Source organism: Hemiscyllium ocellatum, chromosome 22 (assembly GCF_020745735.1).
Source record: "Hemiscyllium ocellatum isolate sHemOce1 chromosome 22, sHemOce1.pat.X.cur, whole genome shotgun sequence".
NCBI lineage: Eukaryota > Metazoa > Chordata > Chondrichthyes > Orectolobiformes > Hemiscylliidae > Hemiscyllium > Hemiscyllium ocellatum.
The window spans coordinates 10,069,545-10,088,127 of NC_083422.1; the positions used below are offsets into that span (position 1 = coordinate 10,069,545).

The window sequence follows — 18,583 nt, forward strand, 5'->3', positions numbered from 1 at the left end:
TTATCCTTCCCCCAGTTTAATTCTTTCACCCCGGGACTACTTTTATCTTTATTCATAAGTAACTTTAAAAGTTATAAAATGACTATCACTATTCCTGAAATGCTCTCCCACTGAAACTTCAATCATCTGGCCAGGCTCATCCCCCAATGCCAGGTCTAGTGTGGCCCTTTCCTAATTGGGCTATTTACCCCTAGTTTTAAAAAAAAAACATCCTGGACACACCTCACCCCAACAAAATGCAAGCCTTGTCACTGAGTCCCAGTTAGTATCAGAGCTGAAAATGTGTTGCTGGTTAAAGCACAGCAGGTTAGGCAGCATCCAAGGTACAGGAAATTCGACGTTTCAGGCCAGAGCCCTTCATCAGGAATCCTGATGAAGGGCTCTGGCCTGAAACGTCGAATTTCCTGTACCTTGGATGCTGCCTAACCTGCTGTGCTTTAACCAGCAACACATTTTCAGCTGATCTCCAGCATCTGCAGACCTCACTTTTTACCCCCAGTTAGTATCAGGCAAGTTAAATCACCGACCACAAGCACCATGTTGTTTTTCCATGTTTCCATAAAATGTCCCCATATCTGTTGCTTCTCTAACACCCACTGGCTATTGGGAAGCCTGTAGTACAATCCCATCGATTGATGGCCACACCCTTCCTATTCATGAGCTCTACCTATATGGCTTCACTGGATAAGCCCTCCATGGTGTCCTCCCTCAGTACAGCGGTGATATTCTACCTTATCAGTCTTTCTTCTCTCTCTCTCTCTCTCTCAACCAAGTCTCTCTCATAGCTATAATGTTGTAGTCATATATAGTAAACCAAGCTCTAAGTTCTTCTGCCTTAGCTCAGATACTCATACTAAAACAAATAAACTTCAGACAGGAGGTGAGGACTGCTTTCAACCAACCCACAGTCTGAGGGGGTTATCCCCAAAGTATTAGACAGGAAATAGAAATAAACTCTTTCATCAACCAGAAAAAACTGATCCAGCCACACACTTCAGTGACTTGTCCAGCTCATAAAGACGAGCTATGTAGGCCGAAGGCTCTGTTTCTGTGCTGTTTGACTCCATCCAATTTGTCTCACTCCACCGCTCTAGACTTGAAAATGGTTCCCTTTGGAATACGGATTCAAATATCTTTTCAACTTACTGTTCAAAAACACTCACCACTCTCTCAGCCGGTTTACTCCAGATCAGAACTCACCACGGTCTTACCTGCTCTGCAGAAAATTGGTCCAGGATATAAGACCTGTGTCTTCTAGTTACTGACTAAACTGCCAATGTGAATAATTTCTCCCTATGCATTTCCTTCTTAATGTATATCATATATATATATAAATAAAAATATGCACACGCACCCATACAAAGTCAGTTCCCTTTTGCAAATTACTATTTTCCCTCTTTTTTAAAAAAATTAAAATCCCTCATGGTTTTAACTTCCTCTGTTGGATGACCCCTTACCATTCTCTGCTTGGGAACCTTCCCAGCTTTTGAGTCTCTCCACATGATTCATGTCGTTCATATTTGGTACCTTTGCAGTAAATCTCCACTGCATCGTTCTCCTTAAAGTGAATGGATTGGACAGCTGTGGCTGCAGCAGTTCTGACCAACCTCTGAGTAAGTTAATTCCAGAATTTCCCAACATTTTGTGCTTTTGTTGAGCACATTCACACATTTCTTTCAACAGTAATAAATTCCGAATTTAGATTTCTCTTGCACATCGGACCCCATCTCAACAGCAACTGACTTTCAATGAAAACAGTCTGTTTCACACTCAGGAATATTCTTTGAATAAAGTTTGCAAAAATATTTAAAAGAGCAAATGCTCATTTTAGAGTGTGACCAACATATCTTCCTTTTTCATTAATGAACACACACACACACACACACACACACACACACACACACAGAGCTAATTTCCAACTAATTAACAGTGAATTGACTTGGACATTTCAGGAATGCAGGCTCTGAGAGAGGATTCAGAGTGCAAAGGACAATCAGCAACATTGGTGTGGAGATGTTTGCCAGCACCTATTGCACGGTTGGTTTAAGAAGTCTATTACAAACAAAAAAGATGTTGAACACAGCTGTACTGGAATGAATCAAGTGCATGTCTTACTAAAAGTTGATTATTATTATAATAGAGTCGGAAACAGACCTTTCCGTCCAACTCGCCCATGCTAACCAAGTTTCCCAAACTAAACTAGTCCCATTTTCCTGCATTTAGCTCAGAACCCACTAAGTCTTTCCTATTCCTGTAACTGTCCAAGTGTCTTTTAAATGTTGTAAGTATACCTGCATCTAGCACTTCCTCTGGCAGTTCACTCCATACACAAACCACCCTGCGTGGAAAAACTGCCCCTTGGGTCCCTTTTAAATCTTTCTCCACCCACCTTCAAAATATGACCTCTAGTTTTGAGCACCCCCTACCCTTTGCAATTCACCTTATCCATGCCCCTCATAGGGTTCTAATTACTTACTATTGATAAAACATAGCACAAGATCAATTATTGACACAAGACATTACAATAGCAGACCATAGGAACTGGAGAGAGAAGTTCAATGCTCTCCCAGACAGGAGACTGGGAGAATCTTTACACTGTACTCTCTCACACAATATTCTCAGAATTGTTAACAGAGTTGCTGTTAGGTTTTAACTGCTAGGGTGAAATGCATAACCAAATGTGTCACCATCAGCATCACTGCAGCGGTCAGAGGTCAGGTGCAGAGACAGCCATTATATACAGTACCTTCTGGAAGAAGTCTTCTCCACTTTTGCCTTTCCCTTCAGCAGCAGCTGTAAAATAAACGATCAGGGTTAAACAAATTCTGCTAAATACTTCACTCAACACAAAGAACAAGGAAAGCAGCAAATATTAAACTTTGCAGTCTGCAATTATTTTAGAAAACTGCATCAATAAACTAAAGGACGTACATGTATTTGGAAAGGCAAGGACTGATTCGGGATAGTCAACATGGCTTTGTGCATGGGAAATCATGTCTCACAAACTTGACTGAGTTTTTTGAATGAAGTAACAAAGAGGATTGATGAGGGCAGAGCGGTAGACATGATCTACATGGACTTCAGTAAGGTGTTCGACAAGGTTCCCCATGGGAGACTGGTTGGCAAGGTTAGATCTCATGGAATACAGGGAGAACCAGCCATTTGGATACAGAACTGGCTCAAAGGTAGAAGACAGAGGGTGGTGGTGGAGGGTTGTTTTTCAGACTGGAGGCCTTTGACCAGTGGAGTGCCACAAGGATCGGTGCTGGGCCCTCTACTTTTGTCATTTACATAAATGATTTGGATGCGAGCATAAGAGGTACAGTCAGTAAGTTTGCAGAATACACCAAAATTGGAGATGTAGTGGACAGCGAAGAGGGTTACCTCAGATTACAACAGGATCTGGTCCAGATGGGCCAATGGGCTGAGAAGTGGCAGATGGAGTTTAATTCAGATAAATGCGAGGTGCTGCATTTTGGGAAAGCAAATCTTAGCAGGACTTATACACTTAATGGTAAGGTTCTAGAGAGTGTTGCTGAACAAAGAGACCTTGGAGTGCAGGTTCATAGCTCCTTGAAAGTGAAGTCGCAGGTAGATAGGATAGTGAAGGTGGCGTTTGGTATGCTTTCCTTTATTGGTCAGAGCATTGAGTACAGGAGTTGGGAGGTCATGTTGTAGCCGTACAGGACATTGGTTAGGCCACTGTTGAAATATTGCTCACAATTCTGGTCTCCTTCTTATCGGAAAGATGTTGTGAAACTTGAAAGGGTTCAGCAAAGATTTACAACGATGTTGCCAGGGTTGGAGGATCTGAGCTACAGGAAGAGGCTGAATAGACTGGGGCTGTTTTCCCTGGAGCGTCGGAGGCTGAGGGGTGACCTTATAGAGGTTTATAAAATTATGAGGGGCATGGATAGGATAAATAGACAAAAGTCTTTTCCCTGGGGTTGGGGAGTCCTAAAGTAAAGGGCATAGGTTTAGGGTGAGAGAGGAAAGATATAAAAGGGATCCAAGGCGCAACTTTTTCACACAGAGGGTGGTACATGTATGGAATGGGCTGCCAGAGGATGTGGCGGAGGCTGGTACAATTGCAACATTTAAGAGGCATCTGGATGGGTATATGAATAGGAAGGGTTTGGAGGGATATGGGCCGGATGCTGGCAGGTGGGACTAGATTGAGTTGGAATATCTGGTCGGCCTGGACGGGTTGGACCGAAGGGTCTGTTTCCGTGCTGTACATCTCTATGACTCTATAAAGGGTGTTCTCTTGCTCTCTCTCCCCATCATCACATGACCATTCAAAAGGTCACTGGGAGCCTATTCTGATTGAATCAGAAAAAAGCAAAATGTATCATTATAAACAGACACTGTTTAACATCTTCCCAATGCACTGTTACACTTCCAATCCTCTCTGCGTACCAGCTGTAAACGCCTGCTCTTCTCTGCATACCTTCTGCTGTGGCAGGATTCAAACCCAGGTTCCCAGAACATTAACTGGGGTTTTGGATTAACAGTCCAGTAATGATACCACCAGGCCATCGCCTATTCCTTAGGTGAGGTTGATAACGATCATATCTTGAGCCCTGGATTCATTGTAGTGAACTGAGCAAGTTGTCACAGATTCTATTCTCCCCCCACCCCAACCTTGCTCAGAGTGTCGGGGTAAGCAACTTGAGACTATTGCACTGTTGTGTCTCTCCCACCCTCCCTGTTTTAGCTGACACTCAGAAGCAGCCCCCTCACAACAGGAGTGAGTGGGCCTTGAAGAGTCAACGAGGGGCTAGTACAAGAACAATTTTAACTGTGGAAGTGGGGAGGGTCAGGAAGGAGGCAACAAGGAGCAATATTCTGAGAAAGAAGGATCTTAAATTAAACAAAACAGGACAGTGGGGCTTGTGCTGAGCTGAGGAATGTTATATAATGGGAGGTGAATAGGAAATGAGCTGCTGCATTGGAATTCTACACTTGGATCAAATATCTGTTTATATGAGCTCAACTGAACACATCCATTTAAAATGCAACATGCTCCCCATGTGAACTGCAGGCCAGGCTGCTCTACACGGTCAGCAGCAAAAACATTTACAACAGTTTTGCTTTGAGCCGGATTGATCTTCGAGATAGTGACGGACAAGGGCAGATCCTCGGAATCTGTGCAGGCCGCCGCAATTCTGGAAAGTTCCGTGGAAATCGGAGGGAGGACTCCGAAAAATGAGGATTTTGTTCGATGTGGCCCCAGTTGAAGAGTGCCAATTGCCTCCTGGGAAAAATCTAAAGATCACGCAAACAGCATTAAATACTCAGAGCTCTGACCAACATCTGTGGCGGCTGCTCACAACACAAGTCAAAAAGCATTTTGGGCAGCATCATTGCCAACTCCCTACTCTTTTTGGAGACCACGGCGTGTGCTCAGAAAGCCTGCCTGCAGGGCAGAAGGGATACAACACAACGAAAAGTTGGGGTCAATTGAATTAGTCTGTGAGATAAAGGGCTAGGGCTGTTACTCAGTGAGAAAAGGAGCCAATTGCTCCCATACGATTCCAGAACGAACCAAACTGAAGTGCATCTTGTGAAAATGCATGTGTTAACAGTTACTGCTTCCCATCTCTGATCAAGTGCTTCTCTGGTCATCTCATGTACCCCTTTAGTAACACCAATTTCCAGCCTGAGACTAGAAACAAGGAAAATAGGAGGAACAGTAGGCCATTCGGTCCTTCAAGCCTTTCGCTATGATTGCGACTTGATATAAGTAAGGTGCCAAGAACCTTTCCCATAGTTCCTGGCATCACAGGAAAGGTCTGGAAAAGAGATCGGGTCTTGGCAGGCTCCAGGATATATCTGGTAATATAGTAGTGACACGTGTTTACTGTGAAAATCGCAAGACAACCAAGTTGCTTTTTTTAAGTTGTGCCGTTGAACAAGGCTCCCCCTTGGTCTGTTTTAACAGATCCCAAATATTATCCTCCATACCTGCCTTCCAAATTCATACACGTACATCATCAGAACGGCTACTAACACTGACATAGGATCTATGAATGGGCTAAATGATTCCAAAGCTTTTTGTAGGAGCATTTACAACACGCTACACAGATCAGATTTGGAGGTGCCGGTGCTGGACTGGAATGTACACAGTTAAAAATCACACAACACCAGGTTCCCATCCAACATATTTATTTGGAAGCACTAGCTTTCGGAGCACTGCTCCTTCATCAGGAGGTTGTGGACTGTAAGATCGTAGGATTTATAGCATAAGTTTTCAGCGAGATGTAACTGAAATTATATGTTGAAAAAGACCTGGATTGTTGGTCAAGTCTGTCATCTTTTAGAATGGGCATGTTGGTTTCAGTTCTTTCATATGCAAATTCCAGAACTTTGGGTTCATGTCACACTACAACTGACCCCACTGCACTACACACACACACACACTCACACACACTCATACCCCCTGCACATCCACAAATTTGTGAGGTGAATTTGTACTTGCAGAATTACATTTTATTTTGCTCAAAAACTGCTTAAATCCATGTAAAGTTCTGTAAATCCCTTTTTTAGATTAGAATCAGTCTGAGGGGCAGGAGGTACATGTATTTGGAAAGGCAAGGGCTGATTAGGGATAGTCAACATGGCCTTGTGTGGGGGAAATCATGTCTCATAAACTTGATTGAGTTTTTTGAAGAAAGATGATTGATGAGGGCAGAGCGGTAGACATGATCTATATGGACTTCAGTAAGGCGTTCGACAAGTTTCCCCATGGGAGACTGGTTGGCAAGGTTAGATCTCATGGAATACAGTGAGAACCAGCCATTTGGATACAGAACTGGCTCAAAGATAGAAGACAGAGGGTGGTGGTGGAGGGTTGCTTTTCAGACTGGAGGCCTTTAACCAGTGGAGTGCCACAAGGATCGGTGCTGGATCCACTACTTTTGTTATTTACATAAATGATTTGGATGCGAGCATAAGAGGTACAGTTAGTAAGTTTGCAGATGACACCAAAATTGGAGGTGTAGTGGACAGCGAAGAGGGTTACCTCAGATTACAACAGGATCTGGACCAGATGGGCCAATGGGCTGAGAAGTGGCAGATGGAGTTTAATTTAGATAAATGCGAGGTGCTGCATTTTGGGAAAGCAAATCTTAGCAGGAGTTATACGCTTAATGGTAAGGTCCTAGGGAGTGTTGCTGAACAAAGAGACCTTGGAGTGCAGGTTCATAGCTCCTTGAAAGTGGAGTCGCAGGTAGATAGGATAGTGAAGAAGACGTATGCTTTCCTTTATTGGTCAGAGCACTGAGTACAGGAGTTGGGAGGTCATGTTGTGGCTGTACAGGACATTGGTCAGGCCACTGTTGGAATAGTGTGTGCAATTCTGGTCTCCTTCCTATTGGAAGGATGTTGTGAAACTTGAAAGGGTTCAGAAAAGATTTACAAGGATGTTTTCAGGGTTGGAGGATTTGAGCTACAGGGAGAAGTTGAACAGACTGGGGCTGTTTTCCCTGGAGCGTTGGAGACTGAGGGATGACCATACAGTGGTTTTTAAAATCATGAGGGGCATGGATAGGATAAATAGACAAAGTCTCTCCTGGGGTAGGAAAGTCCTTTACTAGAGGCATAGGTTTAGGGTGAGAGGGGACCGATATAAAAGAGACTGAAAGGGCAACATTTCAAGCAGAGGGTGTACTTGTATGGAATGAGCTGCCAGAGGAAGTGGTGGAGGCTGGTACAATTACAACATTTAAAAGGCATCTGGAGGGGTATATGAAAAGGAAGGGTGCTGGCAGGTGGGACTAGATTGGATTAGGATATCTGGTCGGCATGGATGAGTTGGACCAAAGGATCCGTTTCTGTGCTGTACATCTCTATGACTATGTACATTTAGGCACAGACAGCCTCACACAGGGCACCTCACACCTTCAATGCATTATCTGGGCTAATATGGCACCTATTGTTAAAGCTCACTCGAGAATGTAACGTTAAGAAAGTTCTGGAATTTACATATGAACGAACTGAAACCAACACGCTCACTCGAAAAAGATGAGACACTTAATAAACAATCCAGGTCTTTTTCAATATATAATTTCAGTTACAATTACAGCAGGAAATCAATGGAGTGGTTCTCCATAAAAGTCTTTGGCTGATGGCTGTTAACTGGTATTCCTGCAACAAGCCAAAATGGTGGTGATGGCATATTTTGCCTTTCCAAGTTAAAACCAATAAAAAGCTGTAAAGCTTGGCTCCGGATCCATCCCTTCACCAGTGGACTTACTGCAGCCAGGGTAACTATTCCTGAACTTAGGATGCACCAACATAAAAGGGGTGAAACGAACTGAGCCTGCTTCGCCCTTTCTGTCTTCTCAATGCTATCGTTATCAATAGCTTCACAGATATTGCCAGACACTAGAACCATGGAATCACAGACTCTACTGAAGTGGCCCTTTGGCCCACTGAGTCTGCACTGACCAAAAGGAAACGACCCTGAATCTCCATTACTTCCACTTTCCCGCACTTGGCCCATAATCCTGAGTGCTAGTGCTCATCCAGGTACTTTTGCTAAGGTTGTGAAGTCACCTACTTCTACTCTCCCAGACATTCCACACTCTGAACGGGAAAAAATATTCCCTTGAAACCTCCTCTGTTTCACTTTAAAATTATACCTCTTTGTTATTGACCCTTCAACTCAGGAATAACTGCTTCCTAGCCATCCTGTCCGTGCCCCTCATAGTCTAATACATCTCAACCAGACTGCTCCTCAGCTTTTTCTGTTCTTCTTATCCAGCCTGTCTTCATCACCGAGATTGCTGCATCCCAGGCAGCATCATGGTGAATCTCCTCTGCACACCTTCCAGTGCTTTCTTATTCTTCCTATAGCTGCAAATGTGTTGCTGGTCAAAGCACAGCAGGTTAGGCAGCATCTCAGGAATAGAGAATTCAACGTTTCGAGCATAAGCCCTTCATCACTTTATTCTTCCTATAGTGCAGTGACCCAAACTGCACACAGTATTCCAGCTGTGGGCCAACCAAACTCCTGTACAGCACCAACTTATCCTCCTCCCTCCTGCCATTAATGCCACGACTGATAAAGGCAATTGCCCTGAATGCCTTTTTAAACTATCCTATTAAACTGTCCTACCTGCTTCAGGGATTTGTGGACAAGCACCCCAACATCCATCTGAGCTTCATAGAATAGAACAGTAATTTATTGTCACTTGTATTTTTCACAAGAAAACGCAGTGAAAAGTGTTTAAGTTGCCATACCACAGCGCCTACATTAATAACAGAAGGCAGAAATAAAGAAAAAAAATTAAGACAAAGTTCAATTCACAGCTCCTCGGCTCAGGAAAGGACAGTACCACTGCAGAAAGCAGACAAACCACTACACCAGGCCACTGGAATACTGGAAGCTGGAAGACTCCACAGAATTCCAAATCCTTGCCGATCCCGGGTCGGAAGGCATTGTGGACGTTGCCAAAGGGAAGTGCCCTGCCATTCATCGGAAAGAGTAATAAGACAAGGGACCAGTCAAAGTGCATCACCTCTCCCTTTCAGGATTAAATTCTACCGGACAACAATCTGCCCATCTGATCCATCCATCTATATCCTCCTGTAACCTAAATTACACTTTGATCTTTTACTGTAAATTCTGTATCCTATGATTCTGCCCCACTAGCTACCCAATGAAGGAACATTTGTTTCAAAAACTAGTACTTCCAAATAAACCTGTTGGACTATAACTTGGTGTTGTGTGCTTTTTAACCTAAGACCTTCCTCCTCACTGTCAACTAATGTTTGTGTCATATGAAAACTTACTTATCATCCAGCTCTTTCCCACAACCTCACATTTTCTTCTATCATCCTTTATGTATATCACAAACAATAAGGGACCCAAGCACGGATCCCTGTGGTATGCTACTGGGCATGGGTCTCCAAGTCATATAAACAGCCTCTACCACCAAGCTCAAACGGGGCAATTTGTCAAGTTGCCCTAGATCCAATTTGTTTTACCTTCTTTGTCAAAGATTTTGCTGTAAACCACATCAGCTGTGTGGCTCTCATCCGAACACATGGTTCACCTCCTCAAAGATTTCAAGCAAATACCAGATGGACTCTCCCCAAAATTGGAATCAGTGAGATTTATGCTTCAAAAGTTTATTCTTGGAGTTTGGGGATCAGTGGCACATCTGGGGCCTACTGCTCACTTTTGGAATGTCTTATGAAGTTGGACGTTGATTGAGTTTTTCAACTGCTGGCAATGGCTCGATATGACAGAGCGTTTTAATGGGCCACATCAGTGGCAAGTCAAGGATTATCCATTTTGATGTGGAACAGCAAGACCAAAATAGAAAAGGATAGCAGGCCTCCTTTACTGATCGGACATTGGCAACAGATCTTATACAACAATACAATCACATCATGATTTGCCATGTCATGTCATGTGCTCGGTTTCTGGGCCGAGTGTAGGTCAAATATCGGATTTGATTTATTATCGTCACTTGAATCAAGGTACAGTGAAAAGTTTTGTTTTGCAAGCAATACAAGCAGATCCCAGGGTGATAGAACAGAGGGAGGAATGCAAAGTTATGGCAGAAAAGATGGTGTACAAAAGTAAGATCAACATTAGATTTGAAATTTGAAAGGTCCATTCAGAGGTCTAGTAACAGCGAGTGGGAACGGTCTTTGATTATGTTGACTGCCTTTTCAAGGTAGAGGGGCAGGAGGCTAGAAGAACACAGCAAGCCAAGCAGATCCCTCCCCATCCCTGACTCCCTTCCATCCTCCCTGACACCAACTGGATTCATTCTTCCTATTGACCAACCAGGTCGTACCCTCTACCTGTCTTCACCTATCCCCACTTCACCACCCAGCACCCACCACCTGCTTTATCTTCAACTCCCCCTACACCCATCCCCAGACCTGAAGAAGAATTACACCGGAAACGTCGACTTCTCCCCCTCCTGAAGCTGCCTGGCTTGCTGTGTTCTTCCGGCCTCCTGCCTGTCTACTTTGGATTCCAGCATCTGCAGGTTGTTTTGCCTTTTTGAAGTAGCAGGAAGTGTAGACAGAGTTAATGGGTGGAAGGTTGGCTTGCTTGACGGACTGGGCTATGTTCACAACTCTCTGTAGGTTCTTACAGTCCTGGGCAGAGCAGTTGCCAAACCAAGCAGTGATGGATCTGGATAGAATGTTTTCTATGGTGCATCGATAAAAGTTGTTAAGAGCCCTTATGGAAATGCAACTAACTGGGCCAAAGCAATTCAATTGGAACATAAATATGGTGGGCAAACATGTTCTACAGTGCAACTCATCACAAAAATACAGTGTGAAATTCACAAAGAGTCTTGGACACAAAGATTTGGATTTCACATGAAGATTCTCAGACTGCCAAAGGTATATTTCGCCAACTGCACAGTCCCTGAGCTGACTTTAAATTCCAGGGTATAAATGAATCACATTCATAGCCAGCTCCTTATGAGTGGATGTCAAAAAAATCATACTGTTCAAACATTCCATCTGTTCAATAAGGCTGGGGTATCTTTCTGCATCGTGACAATTAAGCGGTGTTCCCACTTAGAGCTCAAACAAAAGTTGAATTGATAAGATGAGCCTGCACTTTCACTGAATGAAACTCAACCTGCAGTACAAAATACCTGGAATAACTTTGCCACAGGCTAAACAATGACTTTTTCTACATGTTCAGAGGAGGTTCACGAGAATGGTCCCAGGAATGAAAAGCTTAACATATGAGAAACGATGGAGGACTCTGGGTTTATACTCGATGGGGTTTAGAAGGATGAGCAGGGATCCAATTTAAACATACAGAATACTGCATGGCCTGGACAGAGTGAATGTTGGGAAGATGTTCCCATTGGCAGGAGAGACTAGGACCCGAGGGCACAGCCTTAGAGTAAAGGGAAGACATTTTAGAATGGAGATAAGGAGAAACTCCTTCAGCCAGAGCGTGGGGAATCGATGGAATTCATTGCCACAGAAGGCTGTGGAGGCCAGGTCATTGCGTATATTTAAGCCTGAGAATAGATCGATAGGTTCTTGAGTATCAAGGGTTATGGGGAGAAAGCGGGAGAATGGGCTTGAGAAACTCATCAGCCATGACTGAATGGCAGAACACACTCGATGGGCTGAATGGCCAAATTTCTGCTTCTTTGCCTTCTGGTGTTATGGTCTAATAAGCACTTAATTTCTGAAATAATCATCCTCCTCCATATTAATTGATAAACCTAAAAGAAAAGAATCATAAATTTAATGTGGAGAGAAGGTCTGGTGTGGTAATGCTATTGTCACAACAGCCAGATGGTTATACGAGACTTAACAATTGAAACTAGCATTTCTATGACAACGCACTCCTCTCAAAACCGACTGGTCACAGAGCATCTCCAGTGTCCCACTGCCCAGTGTCACCTCCTCTCCAGAGAGACAGCACTGTGGAAGAAACCTGGAACAGGGAGGCAGGCTGTACAATCTCAGAGGCCGCTGTCGCGACCATCTTGGTCAGATCCAGACCGCCTCCTCCCTGTACCAGCGCCACTGAACTTCAGCAGCACGGAGCTAAAATGCAGCCAAAACAAACAACAAAAACAATGATTGGTCCCCTCAGATGACGGAGCTGCAAACTTACTTTCTTCTTAATGTTCGTAGTACAGCCATCCTAAACACGCTAAATGGCACATTTTTCTTTTAAATTCATCCACAAGAGGAGGGCGTCTCTGGCCAGGCCACCATTTATTGCCCATCCCTAATTGCCCAGAGGGCAGTTAAGAGTCAACCACATTGCTGTGGGTCTGGAGTCACATGTAGGCCAGACCAGGTAAGGATGGCAGTTTCCTTCTCTAAACAACATTAGTGAGCCAGATGGGATTTCCTGACCAACAATAACGGATTTACAGTCATCATTAGACTCCTATTTCCATATTATTATTGAACTCAAATTTCACCATCTGGGATTCGAACCCAGATCCCCTGAAAATTACCTGGGTCTCTGGTTTAATAGTCTAGTGATAATACCACTGGGCCATCGCTGACCCATCATTTACTGGCCGTTTCTATGCTTTCACAAACAGTGATTCTGAAGAAGCGTCACTGGACCCCAAACAAGTCAACTCTCTACAATTTCTCTCTCCACAGAAGCTGCTGAGTTTCTCCAGCGATTTTTGTTTCAGTGATTCTGGCCTGTTCCCGTGGCACCACTATGTGGATGGTCCACAGTCGGGGCTGTCTCACACGTGGAGAAAGTGAGGACTGCAGATGCTGGAGATCAGAGCTGAAAAATGTGTTGCTGGAAAAGCGCAACAGGTCAGGCAGCATCCAAGAAGCAGGAGAATCGACGTTTCGGGCATGATTCCTGAAGAAGGGCTCATGCCCGAAACGTTGATTCTCCTGCTCCTTGGATGCTGCCTGACCTGCTGCGCTTTTCCAGCAACACATTTTCAGCACTGTCTCACACGTTGTACGGAATGAGGTGTGAATCCTTGGAAGTGACACATTTAAAACCTCGACAATGCAGGTGGTCATGATACCCGCAGCCTTGGAGGAAGTCCTGTTGGAAGGAGAGATGGTGCCAGGTCCATGATAACTGCAGTCGCTCGGACTCCAGACACTACTCCACTTCGGAGGTGGTTTCTTGCTGACTTTAATAAGTGATCATTTCAACGCTTCAGCGAGTCGTGCCATTGACTAAAACTTGCTCCTTAAGCCTTCTGGCCAAACTGCAGACAACTCAACTCAATTCTCCATTCCTCTTTTAAAGTTGCTTCAATAAACAATACTGTTCACCTGTGTACCTTAACAGCATAACTAACAGACCATTTACAAGATCGCAGTGACTGATACATTGAACGTTGAGGAGAAAGTCTTGGGTCCTGCCTTGTTGGAGATGCTCACTGTCTGACCTCCAATAGTAACTTCTGAAACTTGAGTATAGGATCAAAACGTAATCACTACAGTATAGATAGAGGTCATCCATCCCACTGAGTCTCTCCCCACCTCATCCCTGCATTCCCCATGGCTAACCTAACTAGATAGGAGAAAGTGAGGACTGCAGATGCTCATACCCGAAACGTCGATTCTCCTGTTCCTTGGATGCTGTCTGACCTGCTGCACTTTTCCAGCAACACATTTCTAACCTAACTAGATCCCTGGATACCAAGGAGCAATTGAGCATGACCAACGCACTTAACCTGCACATCTTTGGAATGTGGGAGGAAACCGATCAAAAGTCATGAAGACATGGAGAGTCATAGAGATGTACAGCATGGAACCACACCCTTCGGTCCAACCCGTCCATGCTGACCAGATATCCCAACCCAATCGAGTCCCACCTGCCAGCACCCAGCCCATATCCCTCCAAACCCTTCCTATTCTTATATATCCATCCAGATGCCTCTTAAATGTTGCAATTGTACCAGCCTCCACCACTTCCTCTGGCAGCTCATTTCATACACATACCACCCTCTGCGTGAAAAAGTTGTCCCTTAGATGCCTTTTATATCTTTCCCCTCTCACCCTAAACCTATGCCCTCTAGTTCTGGACTCCAGGGAAAACACTTTGCCTATTTACCCTATCCATGCCCCTCATGATTATATAAATCTCTAGAAGGTCAGCCCTCAGCCTCCGACACTCCAGGGAAAACAGCCTCGGCCGGTTCAGCCTCTCCCCATAGCTCAAGTCCTCCAACCCTGGCAACATCCTTGTATATCTTTTCTGAACCCTACCAAATTTTACAACATCCTTCCGATAGGAAGGAGACTAGAATTGCACACAATATTCCAACAGTGGTCTAACCAATGTTCTGTCCAGCCACAAAGTGACCTCCCAACTCCTTTACTCAATACTCTCCACATAGACAGTCAACTAAGGCTGGAATCGAACTCAGGTCGCTGGCACTCTTTGGGCAGTGCTAACCACAGAGCCACTGTGCCACCCGAGGGACTGCTTCAATGTTGGAGGTGCCATGTGCACATGAGACATTAACCTGAGACCCCATCCACGCTCACGTGTTGACAGTAAAGTTGCACCCTTCCCTGGGTCCTGCTTCACATTTATCCATGAAAATGATGTCAAATAGATTGGTTGTTAACATTTGACTCTTTACTAAATCAGCTGCTGTGTCGCTGGTGTTATAACTGTGGCTACGTTTGAAAAGCACTTCATGAACTGTAAAGCTTTAGTGCATTCTGAGATTGTGAGAAGTGCTACATCAATACAAGCCTGGGCTTCCATTTCTGTGAAGCTCCCTCTATTAAAACCAGCCTCCCCTGCCAGTCTGCAAATCCCTGGAGTAACTCCAGGTGGCACTGCAAGCAGTGGGTTAGAGCAGGGCCATGAGAAGCCACACAATAAAAAAATACACATTTTATACAACAGAGAAGGCGACTTGCATTTTTGTAGCACCTGTACTAACATCAGAACTTTGCAAATCCATGGATTTTTTTTTAAATGTTCACCTCAGTGGTTGGAGTGCACTCAACTACTACGTTAAGAGGAAGGGACTAGTTTCTCGGTTTAGCCTGTTCCTGCTGGCAAACACTCGAGGACTGAGGGGCACAGTCCAACGTTATCGGTGGACCGTTCAGGGATGATGTTAGCAAATACATCCACTCACAAGAAGAACTTGGCTTTGCAAGCAACAACCTGCACTGAGGCAATTGCCAATTTTTAAAATCGGGGTTTGCTGATATCTTCGTCCAACAAGATACCTGAGGGCTAAGGGGCAAAGGCAGGTACATGGGGCCAGGCTGTAGATCTCACTGAATGAGAGAGGAGGCTCAATGAGGCACACCTATTGCTAGGATAGGGTGGATGGGAGCTCAACTTCAATCTCAGACAGTGCACAGCTCTGCCTCAATGCTGGTGTCAGCTCAGGGAGGAGACGAACACTACTGTGTTAGTAATCTTCCACTTTGTTACTCCTCAGGGTAGTACCACATCCATCTTCAGCTGCTTCTTCACAGACTTCCCTCTATCACAAGGTCCAAGGCGAGGATGCTTACTGACTGCACTGCAATCTAGACCATTTGCAACTCTTTGGAAAATGAAACCGTCCGTGCTGGTCTGTAACAAGTTCTGGATAACATGCTGGCTTCGGATAATAGGTTTCAAAGAGTAGTGTGAGTAATGACTATCTGCAATGAGAAAATCTACGCTCAGCATTCAATGCCAAAGTCCTCACATCCAATATCGAGGTGCTGGTGGGGGTGGGGGGGCTGTTGGTGGTGGGTGCAGGAAGAGTGGTTTACCACAGATGTGAAATTTAACTGGTCAGGCCACATAATTACTGTGATGACAAGAGGTCAAAGGTTGGGAATTCTACACTGCATAACTCACCTCCTGACTCCCAATAGCCAGTCAGCTATCTCCAATGCACTAGTCAGTCAGAGGTGTGATGGGATAATCTCAACTTGGTCAGATCAATGTAGCTCCAGCAACATTCAGGAATGCCACATTATCCAGGACAAAGCAGCCCACGTGATTTCCACCCCCTCCACCACTTTAAGCATTCAGCACCTCCACCAGCAATGCACAGTAAAAGGATATACCATCCACAAAATGCACTGCAGCAATTCATCCAGTTTCCCCCAACTGCAACTTCCAAACCCACAACCTCTGGTTCAGAAAAGATTTGCAAGATTGTTGCCAGGGTTGGAGGGTTTGAGCTGTAGGGACAAGCTGAACACACTGGGGCTGTTTTCCCTGGAGGCTGAGGGTTGACCATGTAGAGATTTATCAAATCATGAGGGGCATGGATAGGATAAATAGACAAGGTCATTTCCCCTGGGCTGGGGGAGTCCAGAACTAGAGGGCATAGTTTCAGGGTGAAGGAACCCAATGGCAACTTTTTCAGGCAGAGGGTGGTGGGTGTATGGAATGAGCTGTCAGAGGAAGTAGTGGAGGCTGGTACAATTGTAACATTTAAAAGGCATCTGAATGGGTGCATGAATCAAAAGGGTTTAGAGGGATATGGGCCAAGTGCTGGCAAATTAGGTAAGGCTATCTGGTCGGCATGGATATGTTGGGCCAGAGGGTCTGTTTCCATGCTGTACACGGCAATGACTCTAGTAGGACAAGAGCAGCAGGTACATGGGGACACCAGCCCCTGCAGGTTCCCCTCCAAGGCACTCATCCCCATCCTGACTTGGAAATATATCAGAGTTCCTCAGTATGACAGGATCCTGAAACTCCTCGCCTTTCAGTACTATGGGTGTACTTATACCATAGAGGCTGCAGTGTTCTGGCAATTTAAACATCTCAAGTAATTGAGAAGTTAAAATTTATCCATGGGAAAATGAAAATTGCAATAATATTGAAATGGCATTACCAAACCTGGAGAAAGTCAGCATTTCACATCGTAGGGAAATTATGTCTGACTTGTAAAAATGCAGTCGTGTTCGAAGTGCCCTAACTCTAGGCCACAGACCTGGGTTCAAGTCTCATAACATCACTGAACAGGTCCACTGGAAACAAAATTATTGAGATATTTTGGTCTTTCATGGGATGTAGATATGAACAGAATTAATTACCCATCTATAATTGCCCTTAAGAGCAGTTAACAGTCAACCACATTATTGTGGGTCACATGTCAGCCAGACCAGGTAAGAATGACAGATTTCCTTCACTAAAGGACATGAGTGAACCAGACGGGGTTTTAGGATAATCAACACCGAGCCACACTTTCATTCTAGATTTGTTCAAAAAATTGAACACAAATGCTACCATCTACCGTCGTGGAGTTGGAAACCATGGCCAAGACAACCCCAGATACCTGTCTAGGGTTCAGGATTATTAGTCCAGGGACTTTGCTACAATAGCACTGCCTCTGCAACAATTAATGGTTGTTTCATGGATAGCAATATAGAAAATAGTGCTTTAAATTCCAGTTATTAATTGAACTTGAATTCCACCAGCCTGTGGATTGCTAATCTATTGATGTCACCACTAAACGGACATCATCTTTCATCAGGCTGCTCCTTGACTAAGGAATAGACCACACTGTCTTTAATTAAAGATGTTAAGTAAAGTCCAAAGAGGACTGGTAAACCCATAGAGTAAACTGTGACCTTGTAGATGTCAGATAACCAACGGGCACATTCTCATCTGCAGATGAGAGAGAATTTAATGCAAACGAGAACACACACACACAAACAAAGTATCCCAGATATTCCAACAGCCAGAGAGTCATTGGAACAGTACAGACTGTATTTGCAAACTGGGTTCTGGATCAGTGGTGCTGGAAGAGCACAGCAGTTCAGGCAGCATCCAACGAGCAGCGAAATCAGGGCCATGTGGAACTCTTGACACAGCTGAATGACTGTGTGAATTACCTAGGAAACTGCATTTCCAAATTGGCTATTTCCCCTTTCCAGAATCCTCTGGGAAAGGTCTATTTAAGTCAAAGACTTTGCAGGGTTCCAAGCGAATTAAGCCAACAGTTTTCCAGGAAAGGTTAGAGGATCAAATTGCACTCTAACTCTCGGGTGACTATTAAAGTGACCCCCATCTCAACACTGACACCTCCAGATTTTGGATTAGTGGTGCTGGAAGAGCACAGCAGTTCAGGCAGCATCCAAGGAGTAGCGAAATCGA

The 18,583-nt window shown here is 44.5% G+C and overlaps 1 protein-coding gene across 1 annotated transcript in view; it reads right to left on the reverse strand.

Moving 5' to 3' along the window:
• LOC132826207 (protein bicaudal C homolog 1-like) overlaps positions 1–18,583 on the reverse strand; it is a 270,766-nt gene that overhangs the window by 193,789 nt on the left and 58,394 nt on the right. The window contains exon 2 of the mRNA XM_060841867.1: positions 2,747–2,793. Within this exon, the coding sequence (XP_060697850.1) occupies positions 2,747–2,793 (47 nt within the window). The remainder of the gene's footprint in view (positions 1–2,746; positions 2,794–18,583) is intronic.